Source organism: Phaenicophaeus curvirostris, chromosome 12 (assembly GCF_032191515.1).
Source record: "Phaenicophaeus curvirostris isolate KB17595 chromosome 12, BPBGC_Pcur_1.0, whole genome shotgun sequence".
In the NCBI taxonomy this organism is placed as follows: Eukaryota; Metazoa; Chordata; class Aves; order Cuculiformes; family Cuculidae; genus Phaenicophaeus; species Phaenicophaeus curvirostris.
Genome location: NC_091403.1, coordinates 2,527,028 through 2,546,973, shown reverse-complemented (window position 1 = coordinate 2,546,973; position 19,946 = coordinate 2,527,028). Strand labels below are relative to the sequence as shown.

The 19,946-nt window shown below is 43.8% G+C and overlaps 1 protein-coding gene across 2 annotated transcripts in view; it reads left to right on the top strand.

Moving 5' to 3' along the window:
- Nucleotides 1–8,486: 8,486 nt before the first annotated feature.
- Nucleotides 8,487–19,946, top strand: part of RORA (RAR related orphan receptor A) — a 338,545-nt gene continuing 327,085 nt past the window's right edge. For both annotated transcript variants that reach the window (XM_069866984.1, XM_069866982.1), the window contains exon 1: nt 8,487–8,818. In XM_069866984.1, the coding sequence (XP_069723085.1) occupies nt 8,653–8,818 (166 nt within the window). In that variant the 5' untranslated portion in view covers nt 8,487–8,652. The remainder of the gene's footprint in view (nt 8,819–19,946) is intronic.

Genomic DNA, 19,946 nt, shown 5'->3' with positions numbered 1-19,946 from the left:
ATGCCTAAAATTATGTTTTATGGTGTTGGAACAGAAGCTCAGTGCTGACCAGACGGGGGCCCAGCACGCCAAGTGACAGAGCACAAGATCCTGAATGGAACTGGAGCATTCTGAGGCGGAAAAGCATTAAGAGCTTTTTAATCCTAAGTGAGGAATTGGTCTCCTGGATTTGTTCATAAACCTAAAATGACAGAATAGCTAATGCCATCCATTTGGAAGATCGTTATATGCTGCCGCTTCCCTCTTGTCTACTTGAAGCAGAGGGACATGAAGCACTTGTAATAATTTCACATTAATTGTTTCCTACTCTTTAAATGTCTTTTCCCTAGCTTTGTTACATTTTGGCATATTTTTGAGGTGTGGATAGAAAGTTGGGAAGACTTAAAGTTTCACAGTATAAAACAGTGGTGAATAGTAGGTATAAACTATTCAAATTTTTTTGTATGTGAGAAATACAAAATTTTGGCTTAAAACCTAAACCTGTTGAGGTCAAATTTCCCCCTCTGACCAGTTTTACAGCACTAGGGAAAAAAGGTAATTTAATAATGATGTATACCTGTATTATATATTGATAATATGGTATCTTTTAATTAATCAGAGATACTTTAAAGCTAGTATTTGTTATAAGTTCAGTTCTATATTCAGACAATCAAAAATTCTTAAGTAAGGCGGCTACTTGTTTTTCTACACATTTGTATTGATTTCTGGAAAGGCACAAACATCCACAAGGAACGTTAAAGTGAACCACTTTTTGTTCCTTTAAAAATCATTCACCGATCTTGTTGTTCCTTACGGTAAATTGAACATCACCATAAAGTTTTTATAAAACTGTAAGTCTCAACAGAAAGGAGGCAAAGCAGTAGTTTTTATTGGTATATGTACCAGGAATGTATCAGTGTATTATAAAGATTATAGATAATTTGAGGAAGGGTAAAAAGTGCTGTAAATATTATTTGCTTAATCTATTTAAATTGGAGGCAAATGATTGCTGTCATGCTAAGGTGAGAAGAAGCAGACCCTTGCCAGTGAAAATGTGTGCTGGTTCTTGTGAGTGACTGGTGGACACGTGATTGAAGTGCCCATAAGGTAACATATTCATGAAGGATATCGAAAACTATACTCTGTTTTAGGAGTCAGTTGACATGCATGTTTATTATTCATGTTTATTATTCATGTTCTAGTGGGACGTGTCCCTGCCCATGGCAGAGGGGTTGGAACTGGATGATCTTCAAGGTCCTTTCCAACTCAAACTCTTCTATGATTATTCACTGCCTTGGATGTTACCTTCATAGATTTTTTTTCTTTAAATCTTTAGTAGCTTTGCCTGAGTTGTTGCTTTGTATTATTTTCAAATGATGGTTAAATTTCTACAATTGTAATGAGCATTGCCGAGGTGATTTATGAATTGCATGGATTACAAAAGATAGAAACATAACATAAAATTTGCTCTGACTAGCTGAAATGGGAAGAAGAAATTAATTGAAGAAGAAATTGGAAAAGATGCAAGACCTCAATGTTCCTTTTTAAGCATGTTCAGAAATTTTGCTTTGTTTTTTAAAGGAAAATATGATTTTACTTTGAAGTATATCTAAACTTCATTTAAAAAAACCCCCACCTTTAAATCAAGGTTCAAAATGCATCTTTTAATTTGAGGTCTAATTAAATATTTTGTTTGATTAAAAGTACCTTTCCCATCTTATTTTTCATCACAGGAGAATATGCTGAAAAAAATTGCAAAGCTTATTTAGGATTGTGGTGCTTTATAGAACACGAAGATAGCTCTAACAAACACTAAATTTGCTTTTTTTATGCTATTAGAACTATCAGTTGTGAAAGTTCAATAGTTCTGCCCTCTTATCTCTCATCTCCAACACAGGAAAAAATTGATTTTTCCTTCTTACTATACCTTTATTCCATTAGCACATTGGAATATATTCACTATGAAATTCTTCTGAGGATTCTTTTTTCAGCATAATACAAGAGGCTTCATTAATCCTTCTAGTCTGCATAAAATATATACAGTTTTGGACTTATAAAAGACAGAGGCTGTTCTATTGTGGAAAGTTAAGTGCTCAAAGAGTTAAAGCAGACAGGAGAATATATATTTTCTGTAATGCTGGACATTCTAATTGACCTTTGCATGCAGCAGATGCTTTCCATTTTCCCTTGAAATAAAAATATTTTACTAGATACGGTGTTTAAATAAATCAAATGAGGCTTCAAATTATGTAAAACCTGACTAATTATTTTAAATTAAATTACGACTTTCACTTCTGCCTTTCTGGCATAATTCAGTTTTAATGCTTGTCTAAGCTGTAATGTCTCTGCTGTCTATTTGGGCTGCTTGAATAAACTGATGGTTAGTGTAATTTTTGGGTACGTGTTCAGTGAAGGCAATTTTTGTATTTCTAAGCCAGCTAGAAGATCAGGTTCTGTGACCTGGAGAAAAAGGAAGCAAATCAGAAGATGTACAGGGATGGCTCCTTCCCATTGCAGTGTGATGATGCCTGAGAAGGCTTCCCACCCTTTCGTAGATGCCTGGGCTGTGATGGAGGGGGAAAGACGGATAGTTTCTATCACAACTTCCCCACTTTTCTGAAGGTGCCGCCTTGGAAACAGTTGTGAGTTCATGGTGAGGTGACGTACGCTGCTGTTCACTGTCGTGGCTGATGGAAGGAATGCATGGCAGTGCTCTAAGTGGTTTGTGCGAATACTTCCACGAGCGTAAGCTCTTCACACACCTCAGATATGCAGGGTTTTTTGGGTTTTTTGCCACCTTTCTTCCTAGGCATACAGGAAAAGTTAATCACAAAGAATATGACTTGGCTGTTGGTTTAGATTCCTGCAAATATGCAACTTTATGTTTTGACTGTGCTCTCCTGTGCATGCATTAGGCAGCTTCTAGAAAGCATCTTATTATTTACATGTTAATGCATAGTAATACAAGGTAACTTGTAGCTTTCTCATTCAGGATGATTTGGAAGTACAGACTTCTAGGCTGATACGCTTTTGCTTGGCTAGTGCAGACTCCCTTAATGATTCTGAGTGAAAATGAGCTTTCCAAATGCATTCCCTAATATTTTAGGATCTTGCCCGTGAGCCAAATAACTTAAGGTGGTTCTTCCAGGTGAGGTAATTTGAAAGGGGTTACTGGTGGAATCCGCCGTGACAATGACAGGTGTATGGAGGCACAAGCACTATGATCACCGAGATTAGTAACACTTTTTTCATAAGGAGAAGCTGTTTGTTTTCCTTGCTTTCACCTGCTTTTAACCTACTTCTAGAGAAACACACTTTTTGCATAAAAAGTATGAGTTATCAGTCTGATAAAAAAGCCTGAATTCTATAATAAATGTGGTATTTGAGGGAACAGCTATTGAGTAAAAACAGTTCAGAAGAAGGTACTGAAGTATGAGTTAATTAAAAAACAAACACCCCACCTTGGACTGGGAGCAATCCAAGATTTCAGAAATGGTGTCTGCTTTACTGATCCTCACTAAAAATGCTACCATTTTCTTGAGGTGAAAAATGTATCTTTGGATCAGATTTTTCTTTCCCCTGTTTCCTTTCGATTCTCCAGAGAATACGGGCAGGCTGAATTGCTCCTCTAATTCAATTAGTTCACCTTTGTGGGAGGAAGAGGTTGTCTGCAACTGTATGGAATGTGAGAAAGGTGTTCTTCTCGCTAACGGAAAATATTCAGTAATGTTTTTAACCATATCCAGCAAAGACAGCTTCCTGAGAAAGACAGATATCTCTGGGCCTTTAATTCGTTCACAAAAGGTATTGAATTCTTAAGAACTGGCCTGTGCTATTGCTGCTTACTTGTTATATCAGGGGATGCTGATTGCGGACATAGTGCTGTACAGGTGAGCACAAAGGAGTCATTACTTCATATGCTGTATGCTTCTCCAGTTCTTTCAGAAACAGAAAATGCAGTAAAGAATGAATCTAAATGGCAGGAGAGGAAAGTGGAAATAGAGGCTTAACAAACAATGAAAAGCAGCTCATAGTTTACACTGAATTTGCGGCAGGAAGAAGGAGATTCCACTGAATCTGTGCTGCGCTAGCTAGTTAACGAATGCTGCTCAGTCTTTAAACAAACAAAATTATATCTGAGTGTAAATTCCAGATGAACTGTTTGATGAGCTTTCCACTTTGCTTAGAGATAAAGGCTGTGGGTAAAGGGTCCACAGAAACTGGATCTAGTCACAGTGCCTCCAGCACAGTTGCCTTATTTCTCTCCTATTCTTATTTTGTTTTCAGCTAGAAGAAGACAGAATGTTGTTAAAGGACTATTTAATGTAATGGCTGCCAAATAGTCACCTTCAGTAATTAGTTCAGGTTCTATGCATGTAGTTTACTAGTCTGCCCGTTTTTGCTGAAACTTAATGGGGTGCATAACTTTGAGAAAGTCGCTTTCAGGTATTATAGGCTGTATGTTCCAAGTGGAAGCCGTTTCCTGTCCTACTGTAAAATTTAATTAACTGAAGTTTGGTAAACCATTAAAAGATATGCCACAGAATACGGTTACAAAGAATAGATGCATATGATTTAAAGTCCTCTTTTGAGATTTGCCTACGAGCAGGAGGAGTACAGCAGGAACTGTACTAGCTGACTCCACCGTGGACCTTGTGGATGTCCTATTTCTTGCAGGAGTCCAAAATCTACTCTTTTAAATGTCCTCAACCCATGATGTTTTGCTTTCTCTTCTCCTGCAAAGACATCAAAACCACAGACAGAGGAATGAATCCAATGGCAGAAAACGCACCTTAGCCTGGCAACTGGTTGTACAGGAGGAGGAGTTGTAGTCTGAGGGAATGTCACAAGGGAACACGTAAGACAAGAAATCCCACCAGCAACAAAATATCTTGCTAGTTCTTTTTAGCTGATATTATCCAAACTTTGCCTTCATGATTATTCAGCTCTGCAGCAATATGTTCTTTACAAGTGCCAGATTGGAGCTAGCAAAGCTTCCTAGGAAGGTTTGACAGCAGCCCCCTTTGTTGTGTGCTTGCTATGGCCAGAGGTCACTGTAGCAGAGATCCACAGGCCATTATGTACCTCCTGGGTCAGAAAAGTACTTAGGCATTCTTTTTAAAATGGGGTATTTCAACGGCTGTGTTAATTATGTATGTAGAAGACCATTATTGACTACTTCAAATTCAAAATATGCTCGAGTATTAATGGACCATGAACACTACGGCAAAATGGTGTTCTGTTCTCTTGTGAGCTGTGATTTTCTTCCATGGGTGTGTGCTCTGTGTACCTCGTGCCTGTCCCGCACAAAAGCGTGTTCCTCTGGGGTTCAGTGCTTGTGTGCGTTATTGCTTTTCTGCCACTTACTCCGTCACTGTGCCGGTGCTCTGAAAAAGTATCCACGTGATCTTAATACCTCGTTTACTCTAGAATAGCACAAGATTTGCCTGTTGCTTTCTGTTTTTAAATTAAAATCTTAAAAACTATTAATCTTTGTATCTGTGTGAAATCAACAAAATCAATGTGAAATGTTTGTACTTGTCCCTTTTTGTTCCATTACTGTTGCTTGTAGTAGGATCTGTCGCAGGTAACATCTACAGCAATTTCTAAAGCCTTTTTTAATCTAACCAAACATTTTTCCTCAGGTTTCTCAGCATACCTGTCTTAGCTGCTAATGCCATCTCACTTGTTTAAACAAGCTTAGTGATCAAAGTTAATGAACCATTTTGGTATGGGTTGGAAGCTAGAAATTAAAGACCAAAGAACGAGGAAGACCTTTTCTGTGCCTAGGAAGTGTCTCGACAGAGCAGCTTCATAGAGAGGGAGCTTGACAGAAGTCTTGATGGTTCTCCTGCATTATATAAAGCTCAAATGAATTGTCACCCCCTTCTTTTTCTCATGGTGCTTTCAGATTTTTTGGCACATTTTCTTTCTCAAAAAAAAAGCAAAGCTGCTTTGTCTCTTTGCTTGTGTAGGTGCTACACAACCTCTTACATTGTTGCCCCTGCAAACATGCTACAAGTCTCTCCTGCTTTAGCTCCTTCTTACTCAGAGCGACTTATGAGAGAGATGTTGTTAAACAACATAAAATTAATTTTTCTCCTCCACTGATTCAGATGTTCTAGGAACTTGGGTTTACTTCTCTGTGATCCCCCTCGATTTCTTCTGAACACTAAAGCTCTGCTCTGTGTTGTCCTATTGTAGCCTTTGGCGTTTCCCTCTCTTCATTCCTTCTAAGAAAGTAATTTGAAAAAATTCTTCAGTTCTAGAGAATGGGTGAAAAGATACACTAAATGACAATTGTATAGCTGTGATAGGGGCACTAAATCTCAGCGGCCTCTAACAGATAAAAAGAGAAGAGACAAAAACACTCCACATTTTCTGATAACTTGAAGTATCTGCAGTACTAAAAACAGTCCTGCAAAACACTCGTGTGAATAATCCTTACTGTGGCAAGCAGTCTGATTGTTCCCAGTGCTGGTGAAAGGCAGTGGTCTGGCAGCTTTGAGGAATGAAGTCCTTTTTTTATTAGCCGGGCAAGTTTCCCAACACACATTGCCTGGTCAGCCTGCTTAAACCCTGATCTGAAGAGGGGAGGGATAAGCTTTCTCTCAGGATAACAGGCAGTTCAGTTTCCACAGCTCACATAATTCTTGCTTCTATTTGGAGGCTGCCAATTAGTGAAAAGGAAAAGGAAAGAGTTTGCAGGGAAGTGCAGCTTCTGGCCCACCAAACTTGCACCGGAGAAGAACCACCTCGCTGCCCTCTGTGGGTTCCAGCAAGCCCATGCCCAAAGCCTGTGAACCTCTCCCAGTGTAACCACGGGCCAGTCCCCACAGCCTCGAGAAGGCACTGGGGACAAAGTGTACTCCTGCTAACCTCTCCGAATTTCTCTTGCTCCCCCTCCAAGTCTACTCTCTAGAAACAGCTTCTGAAAGGCTCGAGATGGTTTCACTGGTGAAAAATATTGTAGCCTTTTATGTCCATACCCCAGGGCTTGTGGGCCTGCTCTAACTGAAAATTTAATCATGGAGAACGAGCACTGGCTTACTCGATGGGCAAGGTCTAGAAGTCCAGCTCTGACCTCAAATTCGTTTGCGTCCTGAAAACAGATACAGAATCATTCTTGATGCTACTCTGTCTTCTGCGACCTCCGCCCATCCCTCTGAAGTGGAGGCAACCAAGAGGTAATCACAATTATTGTGTTCTTTTCTAGACATGGGTTACTGGAACTTCAGGACCTCCAACTGACCCAAGACTCTACCCTTCCACAAGAACTATCAGCAATGCAAGATGTAACCCAACTTGTGGACAAGCTCCTGGGGCAAAGAGGACTCACGGTACATGTCATAGTTGTTTGTGAGCAGCCACCATTTGTGAGAGAGCAGTGCAAGACTGGAGCTTAGACCGCAGAATGCGGATTTGACCAGGGCTTACCTGGTTAAGAGTATCATCAGGTACCAGCAGCGCTGAATGACGTCGCGGCAGTCCTGGGCAGCAGAAGGTGGGATAGCGGCTGCATGCACATGACCCAGTACCATTTGGGAAAAGCTTGTACTGCGATCATCAGTACAAATATCGTGGTCAACTGAGTCAGGCCATCCTTATAGTGAAAGCAGTCAAAGCAAACAGCTCTGTGCAGGAGGCAGTGGGGCTGCGTGGAACACGGCCTCGGCTCTACCAGAAGGATCTGTCCCTCAGCACAGTGTTTGTGGCAGCTGTTACTTTATTTTAAAATAGACTAGAGGATAAGGAGTTGACCATTACTGAGACTACGAACTTCACAGGAGGGCTTGCACCCGTCAGACCAGATCCAGAGGTTTCCTGGCACTTTGCTCACCACCTTTTGTCCTCGGTCGAAGCCTACTTCACTGACAGAGAGGACTTGTCTGAAATATTGCATATGTGCTGGACATAGAGTCACAGAATAGTTTGGGTTGGAAGGGACCTTAAAGATCACCCAGTGCTGGGCAGGGACACCTCGCCCTGGGTCAGGCTGCCCAAGGCCCATCCAACCCGGCCTGGAGCCCCTCCAGGGACGGGGCAGCCACAGCTTCCCTGGGCAACCTGGGCCAGGGGCTCCCCAGCCTCAGCATGAAGAAATTCTTCCTTATATCAAGCCTAAATCTGCCCCTCTCCAGTTTACACCCATTGCCCCTTGTCCTGTCACCACAAGCCTCTGTGAGCAGCCCCTCCCCAGCTTTCTCGTAGCCCCTTCAGGTCCTGGAAGGTCGCTCTAAGGTCTCCTCGGAGCCTTCTCTCCTCCAGGCTGAACAGCCCCAGCTCTCTCAGCCACGGGAGCTGCTGCAGCCCTCGCCTCATCCCTGCAGCCTCCTCTGGACCCTTCCACCGGCTGCATCTCCTCCCGCTGAGCATTCCCGAGCCGGCCCCCCGCTCCCGATGAGGCGTCCCGGGAGAGGATCCCGTGTCCGCGGGGCCGAGGGGGTCGGTGCGGCGGGCCGGGAGCGGCGAGCGGGGGGTGCGGGGGCGGGGGGGGCCGAGGCGCCGCTCTCGCTAGCGCTGCCTGTGGTCGCAGCCAGGCACTCTCACATCCCATCTGGATCGCGCTCGCTCTCTCCCTTTCTGCTTCCCTACCATAGAGTCGCGCTGGAAACAGAAGATAGAGGGAGTGTAGGAGCTCGCCATCTCCAAGCGATCTACGTTGGGAAAAACATGGAGTCGGCTCCGGCAGCCCCCGATCCCGCAGCCCCCGAGCCGGGCAGCAGCGGCTCCGAGGCGGCCGCCGGCGCCAGGGACGCCCCGGTGAACCTGGAACCCGCCCGCAAAAGCGATGCCCCGGCTGCCGTGCGCAGGCAGAGCTACTCCAGCAGCGCCAGAGGTAGGAGGCGAGGGGGAGTGGGACCGGGGGGCGGGGGCGAGGAGCGGAGAGGGGGGCGACGGAGACAAACGGAGCGGGGGGAAAGGCAGCGATTCGATCCCCCCCCCCCCCACCGCCCCTCCGGCTCGGCTGCTCGGAGCCGCCCGGAGCCGCGCTCCCACCCCCCTGCGAAGCCTCGCAAACTTTTATAGCTTCTTTTAATTGCGGCGGGAGGAGGGACGGGTGCGATGGGGACGCGGGGAGAGGCGCCGGGCTGCCCCTCGTTCTCCGCCGTACCCTGAAATTACATAATTTTATAAATATATAAAGCGACAGCGGAGCGCCGCGGTTCGAGGGAACAAACTTTTAAAGCTGCAGCGTCTTTCCTTCGCCCCCCCCGGCCCGTCCCCCTGTGCCCCCGGCCCGTGTGACAGCTCCCCAGCCGGTGCGCGGCGGCTCCGCGGGCGCGGGGGGAGCGGCGAGCGGGAGGGTCGCGGTCGGCGGGTGGATCCTTCGCTCTCTCGCGCCGTTTCCCCCTTAATTCATTTCAGCGCCTCTTAAAAGAGACGCCTTCTCCTCCCGGAGCGGCTCTTCTCGCCGTTCCTGGAAAGGTGCGCAACTTGGCGGAGCTTCTCCGCTGCCTCCCGCGGGTTCCCCTTCGCTCCCATTCAACGGCGAAGGCTCGCGGGAGCCCCCCTCCCCCCGTCCCCCCCCTTTTTGGGGGCGATTCCCGGCGCTGGGATGGGGGCAGCGGCTCCCAGCGCCGCCGGAGTTTGCCGAGCGGGAGGGGAGGAGGCTGCCGCTTTAATTACTTGTAAATAATACACGAAGCCTCGCTCCTTACGAGAGGGGGAGCGCGCTAGGGAGGCTTCGCTGGGTTCAAAAAAAAAAAAAAAAAAATCGTAATGAATTAAACAAGGCGATGTAAGATCGCAGGCGGCTCATGAAAGGGATGCCGGGCGGGGAAAAGTGCGCTGCCCGCGCCCCCTCGGACCGAGGGGCTCGGGCTGGAGGTTGGAACATGGCTGATGATGTGTTGGCTTGTGTTTTACAGTATTTTTCCCCTTTTAGCCACACCCCCGCCCCGTCTTCCCCCCCCCCCCCCGTTTTCCCAGGCAGCTTCCCACTCGGGGAATCCGCGTACAGTAACAGCCGCCGCGGCGCGGGGACCCGGCGGGATGCGGGAGCGCTCGGGGTAGCCTCCGAGCCCGCCAGAGCGGATCTGGAATGCACAAGCGCCTTATGTAACGAGGTTAATCAGAAACACTGGAGAAAATTGCCTTCCTTTTGGCCGGGGGGAGTTTTTCTGGATGTGTCGCGGAGCGGCCGTAGTTGGCTGGTGTTGCACAACCCCCCCCCCCCCCCCGCTCGGTTCCCAGGGGCGAGGGGGGGGACACAACTTCGGGGTCCCGTTAATTATGTAACGAGCGGCTGCGGCTCCCGCACGGACACGGCAAAGAGAGGGAAAAAAAAGGAGGGGGGTGAGGTCTGGGGGAAGGAAAAAAAAGCAAGAGGCTGCGGTGGGGAGGGTTGTTTTCCTCCCAATCGCCGAGGCCGTGGTGCTGCTAACCTGGTGACCCACATGTCCCACCCCCCCGGGATTAAGCGGAGGAGGAGGGGGGGTCGGAGCCGGCTCCCGCACCGCGTTATGTAACCGGGGATGGAGGAGGGAAGGCCGGGCCGGGGGAGCATCCCTCCCGCACTAGCGACGGGCGAGCGGAGCTCCCTCCGCTCCGGGCAGAGGGGGAGAAACGAGAGTACAGGGGCTTGGGGAGAAAACCCGGAATGTTTGGGTTTTTGAGGATGATGTAATGGAGTTGGCAGAAAATACAAGTCTACTCCTAGAGCGCAAACAGCAAGAGAATCGGAGCTGGCGTTCTCTGCTAATGTCGCATAAATTAGCGTATTGGAAATAAATTGACCTACACGCTCGGCGCCGGCTGGTTGTGCCTTTCTGAGAGTTAAAGCCCGGAGATACGGGCAGGGAAACAGGGCCACACGGACACTTCAGCCTCCTTGAAGTCAGCACTTGATGGATTAGGAGTTAGGGGTCCCCATAGACTTGTAGCTTTCCTTTTTAGAAAAAGCTATTGAAATAGAATTTGATTTCTTGTTTTGGTTTTTTTTTTTACGTGGTCCTTTCTTTCTTATGGCAGCAGCGCGACCTTAATGCGTGGCCAGTGTAGGTGAGATTATTTTTAGAACAGCTACCGTATAAGCTCGTGTGTTCGGCTCTGTGTTGAGTTCAAGAATTTACCTGTTTGGGTGGTGATTCTGCAGCCTGGTGTGAGCTGGCAGACCGGGGCTGTCGGGCAAACTCTGTACAGATACACAGATACTTAGATATACGCGTGTCTGTACACACCTCTCTAACTGTAAAAATCCCGACTCTTTGAGTTAGCAAACCTTCTAAAACACTGGAAATATGTATTTCATAGCTTTGATTTTCATAACTGCATCTACTGCAAAGCTTCAGGGTTTACAATAACCAGTTTACGTACGGAATGAAGAAAACAAAATTGAAGAAAAAGCCGTTGATGAAGAAGTGGGGAAAGTTTGCTGTGGAATAAATTCATGAGTGGAGCTTTAGCTACTATAATGCTAGCATTTCAAAATATCCTATTCCTTGAAATATATACGTGTTGGGAACACCAGATCCTTACATAACTTGATTTTTTTTTTTTTTGCTACGGTTATGCTGTTTGTGTTGCTGTGTCGAATGTTTAACTCAAAACATAAATTTAGGAGCTATCAAAAGCACCTTTTGTGTAGGGAATTGTTACCTTATTTATTCAATATATGAGAGCAAGCATGCATACTTGCGTGTTTCAGAAAATTACCTGCAGTCTGATGTTAAAAGTGATATTTAGAAAATTGACACCAAACATGGAGAAAGTAGGAAATGGATAAAAAGCCTGGTTTCCTCCAAAAGGATATTTTTACTGTTGACAGTAATTGTTAGGATTTTCGTAAGAGCAGCTACTGTCCAGCAGGTTGAATTTCAGGCTGTGTGTGTTCTGCAGCGAGGGTTTGTGGTTTGCCATGGTTAGTAGAAGGAATGCTTCCCTCACCAGCTCTGGCCCTGCACCGCGACTGTTACGTGCCATTCATTTCACTTTGCAGTCTTGGACATCCATGGAGTTTTCCCCATGCAGCTCTCTCATCCTTAATGTCCTTCTAGCCCTGTTAGAAACAGTCATAACTGAACGAACTGTATTTTAATAGAGAACTATTGTCTCATTAAAAATAAAAAGGTCTACAAGAAGCTTTTTAATCTGATAAAAAATGCTCTGTTTTTTTGGAGCTGAGCTCTTGGTCTCAATGGTAAGTTAATTGAGAGAATGTCTTGCCAAAAAATATTTAAAGGCTGCTCTTACATCATTGGAAGATGCTGCAAGTAAATATTTTTTGATGCTTTGTATTTATTATTAAATACAGAAATTATACAAAGCTGCAGCTATATAGGTATACGTTCTTATTTTCTCACTGTTGAGATACTGAGAGTATTTGTTATTTTCTAGAAGCCTTTGGAGTTTATAATGTTGATATTTATTCAGCCTGATCCTTTCTCTACTGGTAGACTTGGGTGGGGGGCAGGGGCGGGCTCGCTGTCTGTGTTTTCTTTTAATTCCAACGGTGCTCCACAAGTAGGGATGTTACGTCATTAATGGTAACATCAGCATGTTCGTGGTGCTGGATTTTCTCTGTTTCTGGATTTAGACTAATCCATGGGGCATAGCTGCGGTACAAAATTTTGAGTGTTGTTTTCAGGAGGACTCGTTGAATTTTATAAGTTTGGATGTTTTCTGTTGGTTCTTTGGGTTGCCTTTGTCATCATTGGGGCTATTCTGCATGCACCACTGATTTAGTCCTATTTTGGTAAATGATGTGTGTTGTGAATCCTTTAAAGGACAATGTTGTTTTAAATGTTTGTAGCATAGGAGCAATAACAGCAGCAGTATGTTGTTCTCTTGTGAACAATGCAGTTCTCCTATTGCAATAAACCGTAACCTATTCTCTTATTTTATTTGCTTGAGAAACATCTCAGGAGCTCATAAACCAGTATGTAAATACTGTTATCATTCAACCAAATGCTGTAATTCTGCTAAATAAAGAACATGTTTTGTGATGGAGATTAACGGGCTGTGTGACAATTTCAGTTTGGGGTATAGCGCAGTGTTTGAATGGAAAGGGCAATTTCAGCTTTGGGAGGTTGTCTGGTATTTTTTTCTTTCTTTTTTTCTTTCCAGTATTTGTTTTCTGAGATACAAAAACGTGTGCTGGGGAAAATCTGGAATGACTCAATTGATTCCAGTGGATTTAATCTGAGAGCTATCCCAGTGAACTAGAGGGGGGAAAACCCAACCTAGTTTTAAATTACTGCGATATCTGTATCGCTCTTGAAATTAATTGATGACCTGGTGATCCATTCTCCGCTGAAATGGTTTAAGAAGCATTGTTTTCAGTTGTAGGAACAGGTGTAAAAAAAGAAATAAATTAAAGAAAATAGAATGAGGGGTATATGTAGATGCACTGCAAGCTTGGATGCTCTGCAGCTTGATGATTGTGCTTCCTCGCCTCTAAACTCAGGGCTTTTTTGCCTCTAAACGTGAAGCAAAGGGCCCAGAGTCAGAGGCAGCGGCAGCCGGTGTCGCAGGGTTGTGGAAGGCAGGGGAAGGGCACGGGGAATGCCAGGCCCGAGAGCTTACAGGGAGCAGTCAGAAGAGAGCCGTACGCTTGACTTGGGGCCTTCCACCTGTGTGCTGCCAGGCGATTGTCACCTCCTCGGCTGTCTGTCCGTCCGTCCCAGGCCTTCCAGCTATAGGCACCTGTGCCATCAAAGCCTTGCTGTTATCTCAGTGCCTTGGGGTGGGATGGTGGAGGGGAAGGCAGCGGCTGCTTCTCAAGTGGAGCCGAGTTTTTTCTCTGCCAGGCTACACTTGCCTCTGGGCCCGAGTTTGCTGGGGACTAGTGTTCTGAATTCCCGTGGCTTTGGTAGGAGAGGAAGCTCCTGCGGAAGTTGGAGGAACTTCTGGGTGCGTGGAAGCCTCCGTGCTTCATATGCAGATATCTGCTGTCTTATTTTGTCTTTCATTCCTTTTTCACGTGTCTTATGTTTCACCTATTGCTAAGCAGTCTTTGTGGCCCTGGTAATCACTTCTGGAAATGTCTTTTACGACGCTCTTAGTTTTAAGATTGTGTGTACCCACAGCTGACAGACAATTCATGCCTCCTCTGCACAGACAGAGTCTAAATCCTCTACTTTCACTAGCTCCTTTTTACACAATTTGTGTCATAAACAGATCAAAATTCTTTTTAAGGATTGTTAGCTTTTCTGGCCCCAGTGTTCTGGTAAGAGAGTCTTCAAACTGCTTTGCTGTTCTTACAGTTGGAAAGCATCTTCAGACCTAATTGCGTTCACGATCAGTTAGTTTGCTTGCTGCTTTAAATGTTTGTTATAAAACATCCTTGGGCTGAAAAAGAAGAAGAGGCTGATACTGTATTTTGTGATAGCTGAACTAACATACTGAGCTCTGTTCTCTGACTCATGGTTTAGCACTTCAGCGTATCTGTTGTAGATGGTCTATGCTGATAGAAACATGAGAATAGCTTGGGCTGTATGTCACGAGGAGTTAATTGTCTTAATTTCTTGAACATAAAGGTTGTGAATTATTCTCCATACTTTTATCTGACGTCTCATCTAGGTATGTTTCGTTCTCGGGAACAGCTGAGCTCTTGAGAGACTAAATGTATTAGGGTGTGTACTTTTACAGAGAAATCGTGGGGCTTATTTTACAGCAGTTTAATCTTATAGTTTAGCCTCATTGCACTGTTCATTTGGAAGGATCCCCAGGTGTTTTAAACACTATCGGGAACCATTTTGCTTATTACTGAAATCCAGCCACTTCTTGTGCGGAATCTGACAGCTGTTTAATGGTGCTCAGCCATGCTAAGCAGATCAGAACAGAAAGTGAAGAATACCATACCTGATTGAAACACTCAGAGGGATTTTAGGTACAGATAATATAATTATCTGCATTGGAAATGGGTCAAACAGCTCTATTCCTGTAGAAAATTGCTAGATATTTTCAGTGGCAATGTATGGTCAAGAAATTGGTTTGAAATACCTTCTTGAAAATGATACCCCCAGCAGTGAGATAATCGAGGATCCTGCTGCTTACCCTATTGTGATCATTGGTTGCAGTGTGATCAATGTTTTCTTCAGGTATTTCTGGATGTATTAATTGTTTGGTCCCATGCTGGTATGTGAAATCTTACCAGCCAGGGAGGGTAACTGGGATGCTGCAGGTCTTGCTTTGTAAAGCAGATTCCTGCACAGTTGCGTTCTTTAAATAGAGTCGCACTGCTGTATGTGAAATGTGCTCCTATTAACAGAGAATTAAAAGTGGTTGTAGGGGAATCTGTTGACACTTGGGCAGTAGGGGTTGGGGGAGTATGGGTGTCACAGTCTTTACTTCTGAGGATATTGGGATCTGTGGGGAAAACATATAGCTCTTTTCCAGTTGTCTTCCATTTCACTTCCCATGTAATCTAACAAAACAGCATATAAACAGAAGATCTGTAAAGGATGTAAAAGAACAAAAGTTAAAATTCATGATCAGCTGCATGTACGTAAATGCTCCAGTAATCGTGACCAACTGCGGAGTCTTTCATTTGTAATTTAATCTAATAATTTCCATGCACTTCTGAAGGAACACGCTATGAAGCTGGCAACTTCTGAGAAATTGCTGTGCTGTTACAAACAGCATTTGAGCTGGCATTATAACAGCACGATAGATAGCGAGATGGAGAACAAAGTTAGCAGTTGAAACTGAGCTGAGAGAAATTGCTGGCAGAATGTGAGAAAGCGGAGCTGGATTATGATAACCTCCCTTGTAGAATCAAATTAAACCTTTTTAAAGGTTTTATTGATTTTTAGTTTGTAGTTGTACTATGTATTTACCTCACATGGGTACATGAGATTAATGAGGCAGGTGTAGTGATCACGGAGTGAAAAACTGTGGTGCTGCTGTTCTTTTTAAATGTTTCATTTTGTACAGACTGTGGGATATTTACTGCATTAATTGACAATATGTCTGTGTGCTTTAGTTCTGCGACTGTTCAAATGGATTGAAAGTGTTTAATATACAGAAGCAATGGAAATGAAGACTCCTGAACTCCTAGAAGGAAGCTGAACAGAGAGCCCCTCCCCCTTTGTTTTCTTACATAAAAATCCCTAAAAAGGTTGTGCTCATCCAGAGAGGTGGTTTGTGAGGAGAATGGTGAATATATGACAAAGAAGGCTGTAGCTGGCTTTGAAAATATGACTGGAAGAATACAAAACAAAAAAAAAAAAACCACAACAACCCTCAAAACCCAGAGATGGACCATTTGGCATCACTGCTATCAAGCATGCGTCCAACAGCGTTGCCAATTCCTGACATATGAGAGAGGAATTTTTTTCCATAGTTATGTAGAAGTGTATGCCATACACTTCTGAAATACACATATATGCGAAAATGTAGACACCACAGGGAAGACTTAAATTATGCATTAGTAGAGCTTGACTTGACTGTTTTGGCACTGAAGCAAGGTCTGTTAGATACAGTCAGGGATAAAACCAAGGCCAAGGCTTGTGAAATACAGATTATAGGCTTTATTTTCTTCCTGTCATGGAAGTGTGAGAATACTTTAAAGTAGGATTTCCCCTCATAGTTTCTCTTCAAAGGTAGAGGCGGAAAAAAACTCAGTTTCTATGAACTTGTCAATGCTTTTGCCAAAGTCTGTGCTGGATGTAAATCAGTTAGAGGGCTGTGCAGCGTTACATCTGTTAACTCAGGGCAGAAAGGTAAAGTTTAAACTATTCCTTTGAAAAAAGTCTTGAAATTTTATAAGGCAGGCTAAAATACAGCTTTTGATAATACTTGAAGTAAAAGACTGTCAGCATAAAGCATCTTCTGAATCCTGTGTATGTTAAAAATCAAAATAAAATTAAACCAATCTCAAAGGAAACTAGGGCATATCACACCTCTCTCTTCGTCATAATTCACTCGTGTAATCTTCAACAGAAGTTTGTTAGTCATTTGTGTTGTTGTTACAGAAGGTAGGAAGGGTCTTTTACTGCCTGCGTTGTTAGGGAGGCCTTTTAAAAATGGAAATGAAATACACTCTGAGCTATTAACATCTGACATTGAGACATAGTGTTTCTGCGATAATATATGAAGAAGTCTGTTAGCAAAAGCGCAAAAGCAACGCTTTCCAAGGTTGATGCTTCGGAGGTCTAATGGATATCGAAATACGTAATGGTGGGGTACTTCCAGTCTCTAGGCAGTTTTGCCCACCTGTCAATAGCCAGCCAGTCGTTACCCCTTGAGAGTCTTTAAAAAACAAACGGCTGAGTCCTTTCCACAGATTTCATTACCGTTCAGCAGTCTTGACGTTTGTAATGGTGTATTATTTTCTGCTAAAATCAGTTGTATTTTTAAAAATGGAGGTAATCTGATTTTCATGAACGTGAATCCTCAAGATGAGTGTAAGGTCAGTCATATGTTAGCAGCATGAAAGCTACCCTCAGCTGTTACAAGAGTTCTGCTCTGCTGGCAGAAGACTTGATCCTGTGGCAGTTTAATACTAAGTATTGTGAATGATTCTGTTGATGTTGCCGATGCTCCCTCTCTGTAAAGAGCTGGGGGTGTGTAGTAACTACCAAGGGAGGACTGCTAGTAATCAAGAACTGCACTGTGAAATTGTTTAAGAAAAATAGGAAATCTCAGTACTGTTGAAAATGACTTTGGAAAAAAAGATCAGTTAGCTGTTGTTTTCAGGATAGGTAAGGCTGGGTGAGTAGTTGTCCTTACTTTGGCAGATGTGTTGTTACCCTGCTTGCAGGGCCATGCTGTGGCTGGGGTGCCAGAGGAGAACAAGTGTGTTTATTTGACAGCTATAAGGAGACTGGCAACAATTTCCGGATGTGCAGAACCTGACTTGCACTTGTCTGTTGCTGTATATGGAATGTGTTTGCTAAGATTACTAAAAGTTTTCTTTTGTAATTGCTGACACTCTAGCTCTATTCTTATAACAATAACAAAAATCTTCTCTGTTTCCTGATGGAGAGAAGAAGAGAGGGAAGAGAAGAAAAGGGAACAGATTTTAGGGACTTACTCGCAGGGAATCTAGAAAGCTGCCTGTAGAGGTGACCTGACTTATTGGGATTTATCTGTCTAGATTTTGGCTGATTGTCAAAATTTGTTTATGCTTTCTTGGCTTCCTCCAACAGTGTTTGATTATAACTGATTTCTCTTCCCTTTTTGTTTTCTGGGTGAATTACACTATAGCACGTCACCTCTTTTTAGACATTCCTGGATCTAGTTCATGAGAAGTTGCAGGTTTTAATTTTTTTTTTGACCATGATATCTCACTGAAGTTACCATGCCAGGTTGTCACCGTCCCAGTGATGCTGTAGTATAACCAGAAGTGTAATAGCCGATGTTTTGGAAAAAAAAAAAAGGGAAAATATTTTTATTTTTTTTATGGAAAGGAAGCAAAATCCTTCTAAAACTCTAGCTAGTTATCAGGTTTCCACAGCAGTGCTTGCATCTCTCAGAAACAGGCTCAAGGAGTTTTGCCACTAAAATCTTTGGTTGCAGTTCTTCAAGGAACGCTCCCCCATACAATGTTCACCTTGGAGGAGATGAGGACAAAAGATTTTGGATGGAGCATCAGCAGAGCAGCTAGGTTTATGGGTAGGCACGAGGTTCCGTGCGGCAGGCTGTGTTTAGCCCCCGTGTTGGGCTTTCCTGCTCTAGCCGTGTGCTGAAATGGCTGACTGGTGTTCCCCAGTCCACCTTCCTCTTGTTTTCAGCCCAGTTTAGAGGCTGGAGAAATGGCTTGTCACACATCTCTGTAATTGGCAGGTCTCCTCTGAATTTCTTCCACGTATCCTTTCTTTTCTTTCTCGCAGCAGAGGTTCAAAGCAGAATGTCTTTAGGGATTTGAGAGCAAATGATCACAAGTGGCGAGGTGGGGACTCTTGCCAATATACTGAAAATATTTTGTTGCTTTGCTTTTCTCTGCACACAGCAGAACGCACACTGGAAGCAAACTCGGCTCTGGAAAGGCAGCCATAGAAAATGTAAAAACAAACCCAGAAAGGAAGTAAATGAAGCCAAGGAGGGAGTAGGGTAGTTTTGAGTAACAAACGGTAAAAGAAAGATGTGGCATTTAAGGAAGAAGTGTAATGAAAGGGCACAAAGGAAAGATGACTGATTTGGATAATGGCCTGGAAAAAAAAACTAGAGAAGGACTGAGTGCTGGGGGAAGTTACGGTGTCTGTTGAGGAGAGGCAAATTTACTGCCTTTATTGCCTCTGGACCATTTGTGTATTAGTATTGTGTGATCTTGTCTTTACTGCAGAATGTAATAGAATGCTTTTTAGTGCGTGGTGGGGTCTCGAATATTTGCCTCTCACAGGTCTGCTCCAGCACCCTATTGTTTCCAATGAGCTCTGACTAAATGCTTTCGCCATAGATGTTGTGCTAATGTGTTATATGAATTATTTGTCTTATCTCAGTGCTGTGAAATTAGAAGCCCTTTCCCACAGTGTGTTAAGCAGATTAAAATGAAAGCCTGTTTTTATGGTCCAGGAGCAGTGCAAATATTTTTTTTTTAAAGGGTAGAAAAAAATAGTGATTGCCAGTGGGGTGCTGTGAGGAGGCTTTATGAAGCAAATGCGTTCTGTAACCTAAATGATTCCATGCTTCCCTTGGAAAGGTTTATATTGTTTTCCCTGATGCCTTAAATCAAGGGGAAGAGCTTGGGATTGGTACTTTCTACTGAGATACCTTTTGTTGTTGTTGTTTTTTGAGATTAACTTCCTATGCAGCTGTGCAGTTCCTTCTTCAAAACCTTGTGAGTGACTAAATGGCTGCGTTTAGTTTCTGCTACATAGTCCTGGGGCAATTTTGGGCTATTCTGAAAAGCACTAAACATCATATTGGAGTCTACTACCAACTACTTTTGTTTGTAAGAGAAACTGCTTTAAAGCGTAGTCAGGTGATGGCTTTGCAGAGGAACACATGAAATTCAGGGTTCATGTTACGCTGTCTCTTGAATTCCTGGCTTGTGTATCAGTCCCTCCTCCTGTATGGCT